The sequence below is a fragment of the Aulonocara sp. 'chitande type north' Nkhata Bay genome, linkage group LG10 (assembly GCF_057382095.1).
Source record: "Aulonocara sp. 'chitande type north' Nkhata Bay isolate Kocher_YH1m ecotype deep benthic linkage group LG10, A_spYH_male_GT1.1, whole genome shotgun sequence".
NCBI lineage: Eukaryota > Metazoa > Chordata > Actinopteri > Cichliformes > Cichlidae > Aulonocara > Aulonocara sp. 'chitande type north' Nkhata Bay.
The window spans coordinates 31,625,025-31,638,842 of NC_141353.1; the positions used below are offsets into that span (position 1 = coordinate 31,625,025).

The 13,818-nt window shown below is 40.7% G+C and overlaps 1 protein-coding gene across 5 annotated transcripts; it reads left to right on the forward strand.

Annotated features, from left to right (window-relative positions):
- Positions 1-378: 378 nt before the first annotated feature.
- Positions 379-9,903, forward strand: LOC147321194 (uncharacterized). 5 transcript variants are annotated; one of them, XR_015131329.1, is made up of 6 exons: positions 379-425; positions 2,113-2,299; positions 2,427-2,538; positions 4,968-5,103; positions 9,458-9,654; positions 9,735-9,903. XR_015131329.1 is itself a non-coding variant. In XM_086309517.1 (6 exons), exons 2-5 carry the CDS (start codon positions 1,861-1,863, stop codon positions 9,518-9,520), a joined length of 303 nt encoding a protein of 100 aa, XP_086165643.1. In that variant the 5' UTR covers positions 379-425; positions 1,827-1,860; the 3' UTR covers positions 9,521-9,654; positions 9,735-9,903. The 5 variants fall into 5 exon arrangements, 1 of the variants encoding a protein (XP_086165643.1); XM_086309517.1 differs by lacking the exon at positions 2,427-2,538 and adding an exon at positions 1,827-1,916 and having other exon boundaries at positions 2,113-2,160; XR_015131328.1 differs by having other exon boundaries at positions 2,427-5,103.
- Positions 9,904-13,818: the final 3,915 nt, after the last annotated feature.

The window sequence follows — 13,818 nt, forward strand, 5'->3', positions numbered from 1 at the left end:
AAGAGTGAGGAGGAGCAATATAGACTCTTCTGGCTTTGCAAAGGGGTCAGCATTGGCACTGTGACCGTTCTGGCCAGCTTTCAGCATTACAGCCCAGCACACATCGATCTGCAATGCACTGTGTATTCTGACAAATATTCCGATGTCAAAGCCAGTGTTCACCAATTTATACAAAAGTAGTGCTCTCCTTGAACTGGCCAGTCTTTACTTCTGACATGACTTCTGGATGGCAACTAGTTAAAGTTGGATTTAGCAGGTGGGGGAAGCCTAAGTCATGTTTGGAGAAAATAATTAGTTAGAAATAAGTAAGATAGTAATTTGGTTTGTAAGTTCCAGTAGATTTTTCTTTGTCTGCAGCCTGTGATCATTTGAGCTGTGCTGCCACTCCAACAGCCTCTGCTCTTTGTGGATTAAGCCAATAACAGGTACATACATACATAACCGGATATATAATTTGATGTCTTTCACCCTACTGAGTACAATTGCTTGATTACTGTACAACAAGTAGAATTGTTTAAGTTTTCAGCTTTTCACTTTGCTCCCTTGATTATTACAAAAATGTCTTTACTTACTACTCCTTACATTTTCAAACCAGCCTTCTTACTTTAGGTTTAATGCATTTGAGGGGAGTTATTGATTATTTTGCATAAGTGTGTGCTTTCCCAACATCAAACCTGTTTGAACCTAGATGGAGATAGACAATAAGATATAAACACCCTCCTATCAGTGCCTCCATCACTGGGGTGAAGAGATGAAAGAGAGAAAAAAATATTTTTGCATCATTTATTGTGCTATGTTCAGGGGCTAAAGTGAGCCAAAATTATATTTCTAGCCATTTATCACAAAAAAGCTAGCCGCTTCCCTGATTGTGGTATGATAATAATTGTATGACTGTAGATTTGCCTAAGCAGATCAGACAACATGTCATGGTATTATATTTATCTTATATTTTGCTTCGTCAGCCCACCAAACTGTCACATTTTGAAGCCTTTAACCCTTTCACACATAGTGGTCACTACAGTGGACAGCTATTCAAAGGACTTTCAAAGAACTTTACATCTGCACCAGTATTGCTATTACTGAGCAAGTATCTCTATGCCATCATTACAAGCAATGCCAGGCTGCAGCACATGAAAAATGAACTCATTCAAAAGTAATATGCATTAATGTGCCTTTCAAATTTAATTACTCATTAACTGGTGCCAGGACACTGTTCCAGATTGTTCTGGCACTTTAACCACTAATGGCAATTAGTAGTTATGAAGCACTACATGGAGTTCTAGGTTTGAATCTTCTGGCTGGCTAGTCACTGGATAGAAAGGCTGGGGCCTTTCTGTCCGGGGTTTGCATGTTCTTCTTGTGTCTACATATACATGTAAAGCTCTGGACTAATCACACGTGTTCCTCTAATAAACAAAAATACAAACTGGATCTGCACCATGACAGCTCCAGTGGGTGAATCCAGGTACTTTGCAGTAATGAGGGTTTGAGTTTTAGTCTCCTGGCTGATTAAAACTCCTCTTGTGCCTACATGGGTTTCCACCGACGTCCCCCCAAAGTCCAGAATGTTAGGTTAACTGGTGAACTTAAACTGAGTATAGGTATGTACACATGGTCGATGGCTTTATAAATATGTAAGGAAAGTAAAGTGGCTTGTATTTTCAAGTTCTTTGAGTAGTCAGAAAAGCACTGTATAAATGCCCATGAGTTCTACATACTGGGAAAGACCTTCCAAGTCTTCTAGTCATGTCAGTTAAGTGCTTGTAAAAGGTACTCAGACTATTATCACTATTATTGTTCTTGCTTGTCCATTTCTTCTATTGCAGCATTCAACACATCGAACAAAGGACTGTTCACGTGATGCCTAAATGCAGCTCAGCCCTTCAAATATACATTTCAATCAACGTTATGCACCTGTCAGTAAATGTTGTAATGTTGTGCCTGATGGATGTCACGTATCTGTCATTTGAAGACTCAAGTTTAAGATCACATTTAACCCACCATTCTAGATATATCACAAACTTCTTGTTACCTTGTGGAAACATCTGGATAAATTTCACCCACTGTACATGTAGCAGACTTGACTAATTACACATGTTCCTCTAATGGCAGCGGAAAACAAACTGAAGATGTGATGAGACAACTCCAGGGTGAATCCAGGTGAGCGCTTTGATCTCTGCGCAGCTTTTTCTCTTCAGTCCACCCCCAGGTGCAGATGAAAAGCGAGAACATGGCTTTAAGATATCAGTGTTCGGACAGAGCCCGCAGTTCGGTGTTAGAAAGGTGATTCTGACAACAGGTATGTGTTACATTTGTACTCTGTCTCTTTCCCTGTAGAGGTACAATTCACCCAAAAATATTGAAAGAAACAAGCGAAAAAAAACTAATTTTGCTTTTAACTGAATTCACACTCACCTCTCTCCCAGGCTGCTTTTGAAGAAGTGTTTCATCCTCTGGCAGTGCTGACATGATCAGCCATAACGTTACCTTAGGCTACCATCAGCCTCAATGTAGATCACATACCAGCAGAGAGCAGAGGTGGGCCACTCACGTTGAAATAAACACAGCGCACTGTGTGAGAGCCTCAGTCCACCACCAGATGGCAGTGGAAATCAGACTTCCAGGCAGTCCCTCTGGTTGCCCTAACCAACACAGTTTCCTCCAGCTGGCATAGAGCCACATTTAGACTAGGCACAAGTTATTCTAGGCTAATTTGCACCTGATGTTCACTTAATTAAGACAGAGACAGACAGAGGGGCCCGGGGAGAGCAACGGTGGCGAATCTCTTGACATGATGCAGAAATAATACCAACCTTAGTAATTAAGATGCGAAGCAGTTACACAGAAGCTCGACACACCAACATGAATGTACATATGCACACCCACACGCACAAAGACTAATGATGGCAACCTGTTCTAATCAAAACATGAAGCAAATTAGATCGAGAATCCGTCATACTGAAATGCCCCGAGGGTTTTTGTTTTGATGCTTATTATTTAGCATAAAGTCATCCTTTTGAGCCACGATAATCACTATCTGCATTTCTATTAGAGAGACAGACAGACAGACAGACGTAGCTGATGTCTAATGTTAGAGCCATCACAGGACTAAAATCCTACTAAAATTCCACATGCTGCAGTATGAAGTGGGCACATGCAGGGGGAAAGCATCACAGAGCCACCACACAAATATCACTGAAATTGCAAAGTAACATTAAATGTCACTGTGGTGCTTACTTTTGATACAGCTGCACAATGTGGGTAAAGTGATCTCGCTTTAAAAACACGCTCGTGAATTCCTGTTGCTTTGATGCAGTCTGATAATTCAACCACAGAAATGTAAGCTGACCCCACCGCTGCTACTAATAAACACAGCATTATCTGCTGTGACTGCAGCAGAATATAATGTTTCCAAACTTCTCCTCCGTGCAGTGTGAATAAGCCTTCGTAACCTCACAGGCTCTGTGGTTCATTAGTATAAAGACTTATGAAAAGGCTTCATTAAAATTGCATTCAGCATTTCAGTGGCTGTAATGAAAGTTAGTGCGAGTGTCAAAACCTCTCCCATTAACTAAACTCGCCCAGGGCTGCACGACTGGAGAGTCTTGCATCATGCGGTCTAAATCTTGTACTCACTGCTCAGAGATTAACACCTGCGTTTGCAGCACACTTTATACAGAGATTGTATTGTTGAGTAATTTATGACATTTATTCTGTGAAACTGAAGGATGATTATTTTGTCTGTCGAATATCTCTGCAGATATAAAGTTTTTAGAAGCAACCAATAACTTAATTTGATCACATTTAGCACAAACTCAGAGTGACATTTTCAGATAGTAGAAGAATAAATATTTTTTTGCTTTTTAAACCACAGTGCCACTGGATTGATAAAGGATTTGGACATGATATGTTAGCCAATGCACAGAGAAAATGAATTAGAGATGTTTCATAATTTATCTCCCAATTTAATTGTTGGAGCAGGAAAAGAATGAAATGCAGGAAACCAGGGCCGAGTAAAAGTTCAAAACCAAATTTTTAGTAACAAACACAGAGAGGCAGCTACTGAAATAAGGGGCACACACAAAGGCAAACATGCAAATATGCAAAAGCAAAGAAAAAAAGTAAAGGATTCAACGGAAGATGCAAGGATAGCTTGAAAAACTGTCTACTGTTGTACAGTGAAATCCAAAAACAAACAAAAATCAAAAACCATAACATCTGCTGCCTTTGTGGTGTCAGTGTATTCATACTATATCTCGAGCCATGTTTATGCTAGAAACTAAAGCCCCTATCATTCTTCTATAAACTTTCATTGATGATAGGTATCTCCAAATACATTTACATTTATAAATGGGAATTCCAAACCGCAGGATAAAAATACATATTTTATTACTTTAATGTGTGCTTTTGTAATTTTTGTAATTTGTGGGAAATATTTACCACAACTATTTGACAAGATAATAATTTACACAATAAGTCTCCCAATGTGATAAACAGCATAAAATCTTCTGTTTCCAATATTCCCCGGAGGCAGGGGAAAATATTTGTGCTGAAAAGTAAAAAAAAAAAATCATCTTCGTGTCCAGTGAAGATGATGGTCTGTATCTTCTGTGTTCATTAGTTCAGGGGTCTGAGTGATAGCAGTCACTCAGGTCCATCATCACCAATCCTCACTCGCCCTCTTTCCTGTTCTAATTGCCTGAATAGTCGTACTGCCTTTGCCCATTAGTATAATATCCATTAGTCTGCCTTTCCGTCCCTCAGACCACCACACCCTGTCTTTACTACACCTCTGAGACACACACAAACGTAGTTGCAGGCAGAGCATAACACAGACATACATAGAAGCATGGTAACACATGCAGAAAGACACTACCATGAGTGGGCTCTCTCTTTGGTTTGTTCACATTCACTGTGATTTTCGTAGATTCATTACTAACCACCTCTCATTTTTACTCACCCTGCAGAGCTTTGATCTGCTTGGAGCTGTCTCAGTCTAAAACTCACACTTCTCCCAGCACACAAACAAGTACAACGAGCATCCTGCAATCCGGCTTCCCCAGAAGTGACGAGCTAATGTCGAGCTCGTCTGCAAGCCTCTGGGTAAGAGCTGAGCCCTTTTCCAACCTGCTTTTATGAGAGCGGAGAAATGGAAAATAGGGAAATGATTTATCTCAGTAACCCTTCAGGAGTTCCTCTGATCTACCAATGAGATTATTCTCTGACACTTATAAAGCTTCATGCAAAGTAGGAACATTTTATCTGACCAGGACGTGAAATAAGAGAGCTGACTTTTAAAAAAGTGTTTGAACAGACTACCAATTATACATGAAGTTCAACTTCCAGGTTCACGACTCCTCTTCTCGTTGTTGCTTTGATTGCTGACACAAGCTGAGCCACATACAGACTCATTACAGTGTGATCATAAAAGTCACAGGTTTCGAGTATGATCAGTGTTGCACTGTTACGTCAATGCTTGGTCAGGACTCAACAGTTTCACATCATGACAGATTAAAGAGTCCTTCAACATGTGAAATAGACACAAAGAGACACTAGGGAAAATTGCTCTTGTTAGACTGTCTTTTGACTTTCTATAGTTATGTGCAATATCTCTAAAATTAGAAACATCCCGTCTCTGAGTGATGTTGAAAAACTAGTTCATGCATTTATTACTTCTAGGCTGGACTACTGTAATTCATCATTATCAGGATAAAGCCTTCAGTTGATCCAAATTTCTAGCTCTCTTCCACAGCATATCTTTTATCTTCTCTTCCTCCCCTCACCCCTAGCTGGCTATGGTGGATGGTCACCCCTACCTGAGCCTGGTTCTGCTGGAGGCTTCTTCCTGTTAAAAGGGGGACTGTTTTTCTCGCTGTCCCCAAGTGCTTCCTCACTTAGTTTTACTGTGGCATTTATCTTTGTTAAGTACATATTTCCACAAAGTTTAGGACAGTGGTGTCCAAACCCAGGCCTTGACAGCCAGTGTGCTGCAGGTTTTAAATGTGTCCTTAATCCATCACAGCTGGCTAAATGACTTAATTACCCCCTCAACATGTCATGAAGTTCTCCAGAGGCCTGGTAACGAACTAATCATTTGATTCAGGTGTGTAGACCCGGGGCAAGATCTGAAAACTTGCAGGACACCGGCCCTCGAGGCCTGGAGTTGGCCAAGCCTGCTTTAGGATATGAAAAGATAAAGTAGTATTTCTTGATAATGTGTTGTTTATATCCTTACAGTGTGTTCCTATATTAAGAGTGTCATTAAGAGTTGTCATAAACTAAGAGATGGAGTATGCCCTGGACAGTCTGCCAGTCCATCGCAGTGTTAACACAGACAGACTGATAGTCATTAACAATGAAATTCACACCTACGGCCACTTTAGAATCAGTAATTAACCTGAGGTGCATGTGGTTGGGAGAACAATCACTGAACACACTGACTAGGGTAAGAGGGTACCCCTTGTATTAAAATGTAACAAGAAGGGGATCCTGTCGAAGAATAAGGAGCTTTTGAGTGAGATTGTGCTGATTGAAATCGATGAAAAAGGGACTTCTGGCATAGGATGATGAGAAGAGATCTAGCAGTAGATGGAAGAATGCTGAGAAGCAATGTGCTATCACGGCATCATTATTTCATAGTCTGAAGAGGCAGATCCATCTCAAGCAATGTCAAGCAGTCAGTCAAGATTAGCCTTTGTACGTATTTATGTGAGTGTAGTATGGGTGGGGCAGTCGCTGGTACATCTTTAAATTTTTATTCAGCGCTGGGTATCTGTCACTCATTGCTCTGGGGCAACAGAACTGGGAGAAGTGTAGCTGGATTACACAAACTGAAAAAAAAAGATTAAATATTAAGCTTGCACTCCTTTGACTGACCTGGTATATGCAGCAGACTGATCTGAGGGAGGTCAGGCCTTTAAAGGTCAAAGGTTGGAAATGGAATGAGAGCGTGTAGAAGGAAGAGGACCTGAGGGAGCCGCCTCGAGGCAAAGTGCTGCAGCAGTTTCGGACAAATGAAGTGCTGGAGTTTCGGCCTTCACTTGTCCCAGGGCGGAAGATATCATGATCACAAGAGGTGTCAGTCACAGGAGATTAAGGGACATCTCTTGAGCTGTGGTCTTTTGGGATTCTCCTCCATCAGCTGGTCCAGGTGATGAGATGACTTACAACCTGCTTCCCTCCTCGAACCTGTGCTCACTTTACATGTGTGAACAAACAAATACGAGCCGACGCAGACGATCCACTCCCCTCCAGCATGAAAGAAAGATGATGGCATGAATGATGTATTGTGCTGTTATACACTACAAACATGGACATGCACACACAGGAGGTGCAGGCGAAAAACAGAGTAACGTGAATGCTACTGTAATTCAGCCTGTCTGCTGCACAGAAAGAGAGTGGACAGCAGAGAAAGAATAAAAAAGAAGAGGTTGAGTGACAGGTGGCATGTTTTGAGTCAAGGCTGACATTAAATGCTTGTATTTTAACCACTTTTTCAAAGGAAGTGTCGCATTAGACATGGGAATGACAGTGGAATGCATCTAAGTAGGTTTACTGTATGTGAAAATTTGGATTTTATTTTGCTTGTTTTTAACCCTTCACTATCAAACCCTGGATGTTTGACAGTGACGGTGATTTGAACTGATTTAGAAACTCCCTTGGCATATAAACTATAGACAAGCTGGAGAGAAATTGGCAGACAGACAAAAAATCTGAAAAGAAGAGATTTTGAAGCACAGACGCCCACAGGACTCCTCATACTCCTTGTTTCTGACACCCATGTCACTGACATTTGGATATTTTGTCAGTGTTGGCATCAACAGCTGTGGCAGCACATCAATGTTTGTGAGGTTGCAAAATATGAGGATAAAATTTTAAGCAGCTTGAGCGGAGCTTTAAGTGGCCCAGGTAAAAAGACTGCTTCCTTTTATGATCAATTATGCATTTATATGGCACTTTTAAACAAAACAAATCACACATTCATTTAACTTTCACAGCAGGCAGCTGTACAAGTGTGTTCACAGTCTGTCTAATGAGTTAGGACACTCAGTTTATTTGCTACAGGACTCAGTTATGGGTAACATTTCATAAAAGCTATTTAGGTGCTTTCGGCTGCTCCGCTATTTTCCCAACGGGTCACCACAGCGGATGGATCCGTGTCTTTGATTTGGCAGAGATCCTGATGTAACCCTCCCATCAACACTTGGAGTTAGGCGAATGTGTTAATAAACATAGCATGGAGCCATTTTATTATTGTAACAAAAAAACAAACAAGTAAATTATATTTATTGTAATTGGGTCAGTTTGTTTGTTAGCAGTCTAGCGTCCATAATTTAATGTAACATTTACTATTCATTATTTTGTTTTTGGTAGAGTTATGTCATTGAATGTGCAATGATTATATATAATCTTATATTGTTTTACTGTTTGTTTTATAGCTGGTAAGAGATAATAACTATACTGTAATGACATCAGCGTGTGCAGTGTATCTGTTTCTGGATAAAGGCTTCATTATTACTGTTTAGTCATTTAGGCTTTGCTCACCAGATGCATAAACTCGTGCTAATATTGTTGTGTGTTAAAAATATTTTTCCGACTCTGTACAGATTCTGTGCCTATAATTTATGAGGAGGAAATAGCAGCATTTATTTTTTCAGATTGAGTTTGATTTTTGCATGCGAATAAGCAGATCTGACCAATCAGACCATTGCATTTGGCAACAAGAGCACTCATAGCTCAAAACTCACACCTGTACTGAATATACAATGATTTGGAGATTTATATTAAATTTATTAGCTTGGATACACAGCTAGATGCTGCTGTAAGTCAGCCGTCTCTCTGAAATGATTTCGCTGCCACCATGAATCTTTAGAATTCATAAAACACATCAAACCCCTTGTTTGCTCAACATAAAATTAAGGATTTGGAAAAAAATATGAAAACTTAAAATGTTGGTTCTGTAACATAAGGAAAATCAAAGTAAGTAATCTAAAAGTGTTCCAACACAGTCTCAGGGCAGGATTGTGGGAGGAAACCGGAATACCCAGAAAGAACCAACGTATGCTTCAGATACGGTCTCAACTCTTCCAACAAGAGCTCATCCTGTCCCACTGACACCCTGAAATACAGTTTAAGACCACTTGAAAAATGGCAAAAAATCATACTTTGCATGGTTGGATCTTAACAAGGTTCCAAATAGAGTTTCTGTCATGGTCTGCGGTGGGTGGCTGGAATTTCCATAAGGCTCCTGAACTGACCTGGGATCCGCCCCTGGGCAGGGCCAACTCCAGCTCCTGCACACCTGGAGCCTATTGCAGGCAATCAAGCCAGAGGGATTTAAACCACACGTTGATGTTCATTCACTGCCAGTTTGTCATCAACACATGTTGGTAACAGGCCTTATACTTCAAGTTCTTGCTGTGATCTATCTTGTTAACATGACTCTCTTGTGCTGCAGTTGCTGTATTCACCTTGGCTCACGCTCCACCTCCGAACTCAGGATACCAAGCAATCATTCTGAAAATCTCTGTGCCTCACCTGCCTGCCATCACACTCCATCTGAAGCCCCGGATCTCAGGCCAGCCTTTCCACGCCACTCAGCCCCCCCTGGATTCTCATCACCCCCCTCTCAACACTCCATGTCCCCTACTGCAAGTAAGAATTGCTACTCTTACAACTGGCCACTTCAGAGCTGCCTCCACTACCTCCCTAACTCCTCTATCTTCTCTCTTCAGTGTGACTGTTCCCTGCTCAGCTCCACTCCGCATCTCAGGCCTCATTCCCTCGCCCTAGCCACGTTCCCCAGGCCACGCCTCGTCAAACTCCACGTCTTATTGTTTTTTTTTTTTTGTCTTTGCTACGTTTTCTTTTTTGCACTTAAGCCTAATAAATCGTTACATCATCTGCTGTCTCTGCTCTGGGTTTCTGCACCTGAGTCCTGTTCAGTACAGGCCACTCGGCCCCGTGACAGTTTCAACATGCAACAAGAAGGAATGGAAGTGAGACAAAACATGTTTTTGAGCATGCAATTTATTGAAAACAATGCTTAAACTGAAACAGGCTGTTTTACAGCTGATCAAAAGTTTAAGATCACACCTCCAAAAAACACCCTGTAAAACCCCTGAAAACAGAAATCAAAGTTCCAAATATGAACTCAGTGATGAGTAGCTCCGCCGTTGTTGTTGATCATTTCTAACATTTGTTGTGGAATGCTTGATGCAAGCGTTTCGATGAGGTGAAGACGGCCGCACGAAGGCCATCTACTGTCTGGAACTGTTGTCCACTTTTCTAACTTCCCTTGCCATGCATCCCCAAAGGTTGTCAACTGGATTTAGATCAGGGGAGCATGCAGGATGGTCCAAAAGAGTGATGCTCTTCTCCTGGAAGAAGTACCTTGTCCTGCAGAAATACTATATGTATGAAAGTAGTCGAGCTACAGCTTCAACTTCCAGATCAAACCATGAAATTCTCCCTGCTGCTGACTTCTCTTGATAATTGGATGAACCCAGGATGCAGGTTCATCCAATTGTTCCTTTCATGTTCAGAAACATCAGAACCAGCTCATTATCGTTTAGTGTTGACTTAGTTTTTTCAATGTTTTTGAGGACAAATTATTCGTTTTGATCCAAAATTGTCAATTATGAATTTGATGGTCTTTTTCTGGCAACACCCTCGGTGTATAAAGGCCTTTAGTCACGGGATGGACTGACAGTAAGAGCAGTGTCATCCCCAAGCTGTCGTACTTTAATCTGAAACACAATCTTTGTGTAGACCCGAGAACAGCCAGTGAAAGAGAAAATAAACAAAAAGTGAAAACAAAGATAAACAAAAAAATGATATAGATCACTGCAACCTGACCTGCCTATCTGATCGCTTCTTAAAACAATTAACATCAGTTACAGCTTTGAAATAAAGCTTCCAGAAAATTGTTTACAAACTAATTGTTAATTACTGATGATTATTATAAAGAGCTACACAGTTCAGATGCCCATCTGTGGAAGTGGTGTAGAGAAGTTTACTTTAGATTTTTCCCCACCCTGTTTCTATTCCTGTGAACTTGTTTGTATGCAGGTGTGCAAAAATCTCCGTTTGTCTGTTTTTACAAAGCTACCTACTAATTTTCCAGTGTTTGACAACAAAAGTAAGCATGAACTGAAGTGAACTGCATGTGACAGCTGTCCTTCATGGGCTTGTGAGGTTACGACAACAACAACAAAAACAGTTCACTAAAGAAAAAAAAAAAAAAAAGAACCTTATCTGAAAAACGCTGGAACTTGTCCAAAAACATACATAATGACTAATGGGGTAGATAAAGCTTCTCAGAAACAACTTAATGCCAGCTTTACATTTACATACCAACTGTCAGGGGTCGATAACATCTCAAGCATCTGATTCAGTGGAGACAAAAGGAACGTCTCACTAACAAGCGTCATTTAGCTGGCTTTCTAAGAGTTTCCAACAGACTGAAATAAGATCATAAAAGGCAGTTCAATCAAGTGTCTTTTCATACCTTCATTTCCATGTTTGAAAACATAATTCAACATCTTTTTCTCAGAGTGTTCACGTTTTACTGCAAGGGTGTCAGAGTTGTTTTGAATTGTCTCTTTGCTTACAGGTAGACCATTTTCAGTATCACGGCTCCTGCATTTCTCTTTTTAACATATGCCAAGTTTCACCATCTTTATGTTATTTGACACACAGTTTAAAACGTGCTGCTTCTACACACTGGCAAGTCTATGAGTAAAGGTCTTGTACATACTTAACTCCTCTCAGAACAGGACACTGAGCTGTGGCCAAAGTTTGAACTGCAGCTGCTGGAAGAATGCATATCAAAAATATATTAAATTTCCTACATATATACTGTGAGCACACTTATGGGTTAATATGACAATATAAACTGTGAAAACAGGGAAAATAGTATATTTATGTTCCCAAAAATAAAACCTCGAAGCACTACTCTGATTCTAAAATTTTACTAATTGTAAAGTATATGGACGATGACATTTGACATTTATGTTTTGTTTTTGTTTTTATATGCTGTATTTTTGGCCGCACAGCAAGAAGGTCCTGAGTTCAATTCCAACATCAGGCCGGGGTCTTTCTGTGTGGAGTTTGCATGTTCTCCCCGTGTTTGCGTGGGTTCCCTCCGGGTACTCCGGCTTCCTCCCACCGTCCAAAGACATGCAGCTTGTGGGGATAGGTTAATTGATTAATCCAAATTGCCACTAGGTGTGAATGTGCAAGTGAATGTGAGTGCGAATGGTTGTCTGTCCCTGTGTGTTGGCCCTGCGACAGACTGGCGACCTGTCCAGGGTGTACCCGCCTCTCGCCCTATGACAGCTGGGATAGGCTCCAGCGCCCCCCGCGACCCTGAAAAGGATAAGCGGAAGCGAATGGATGGATGGATGGATGCTGTATTTTTCGGACCATTAGGTGCACCGGATTATAAGGCGCATTAAGCAAAACAAAACAGTCAGACAAGTCACACTTTACTCAACTCATTATTCTTGCTTCCTCCACTTCCATATCATTGAGTCAAAATGTTGAATCCTCTTGCAGCTGCTCTATTCCCATGTTGTTGCAGTATATTAATGACTGACCTCATATTGCGGATGGATTATCTCAATTGTTCTCCTGACTGAAGTTTGGTCCGTTTACAGCATCCTGCCATGCGACTGCATTTCTCCCTAACCATCGGGAACCTGTGTGTTAACTTTTTTCAAGTGGAAAAAAGTTAGCATTCATCCTCCAGCTTCACTGTGTTTATATTATGCTAACATAGCTGTGTTGCTAGCAATCACGTAGCACATCGTTATATACCAGCTAGCCTAACTTCAGTAACCCTACAAACGTCACTGCTGTTTAGTTTTCTGTCTTCATTTGTGTTGGAAATGACAGCAGAGCTGTATGTTTGAATTTTTCAGAAATCTCTCAGTCAGAACATGCTATATCATGTGTAGGTGGAAACTAGCGAGCTAACTTTAACCCCATTAAATTTAATAAATTCCGTTTTCATGGATGCCTGGATGTGAAACTTAATCGTTACACCTGGTAAAGCAGCAACGCTAATTATTTTATTAAGATGAAAGAATTTAGACAGTTTTTAACTCTCAGTGATGCCGCAGTGTTCGTTTGACTTTCGGATCTGAAGCGGAGTTTGGACCCAGATTACTCTGCGAGGCTCCTGACTACAGTAGCCGTAATGCTCTGACAATCCATCAAGCAGTGCGGCTTTGTAGCTTAACAAAGTCATACTAAAACATTTTTTGACAGATTTTTGTCAAAAAAATGTGTACCACATAAAATTCGAGGTCAGTAAGCACAACCAGAATTCACACATAAGGCACACTGTCGATTTTTGAGAAAATTAAAGGATTTTACGTGTGCCTTATAGTGTGAAAAATACGGTACATGAAATGTATTATTTTCTTTGTTGTGATGTCACAAAAAAGTCCAGAAACAATATTATATTTTGCCATGGCACCAGGCTGATTATTGGCTCCATATTATATGGGGCAATATTACTTCTAATGAACATGGCCCCTCCGAGCCTCTCCCTGCTGATTTTTTCTTTCTTTCTTTTTTTTTTTTACTATTTGCTCTGTCTCGCTCTGTGTGCAATCAATATGAGATAAAAACCCAAATGATGAACTCCAACTAAGTGGCACAAATTGATTGCCCTGTTGCACTACTGGGTATGTAAAGGTGCATCTGTATCAGTGCATGGAAGTGTTCGTGCATGTGTGTTTCGGTGTATATGAGCATATGTGTGCACATGTGCCCCACGGGGAGTGTGTGCTCTGTGATCCAGGTAATGCA

Coding starts and splice junctions, on each gene's coding strand:
- LOC147321194 (XM_086309517.1), top strand. CDS start 1,861: ATGCCTAAATGCAGCTCAGCCCTTCAAATATACATTTCAATCAACGTT. Junction 1,917..2,112: donor TCAATCAACGTTATGCACCT/GTCAGTAAATGT, acceptor CTCTAATGGCAG/CGGAAAACAAACTGAAGATG. Junction 5,104..9,457: donor GCTCGTCTGCAAGCCTCTGG/GTAAGAGCTGAG, acceptor CTTGTGCTGCAG/TTGCTGTATTCACCTTGGCT.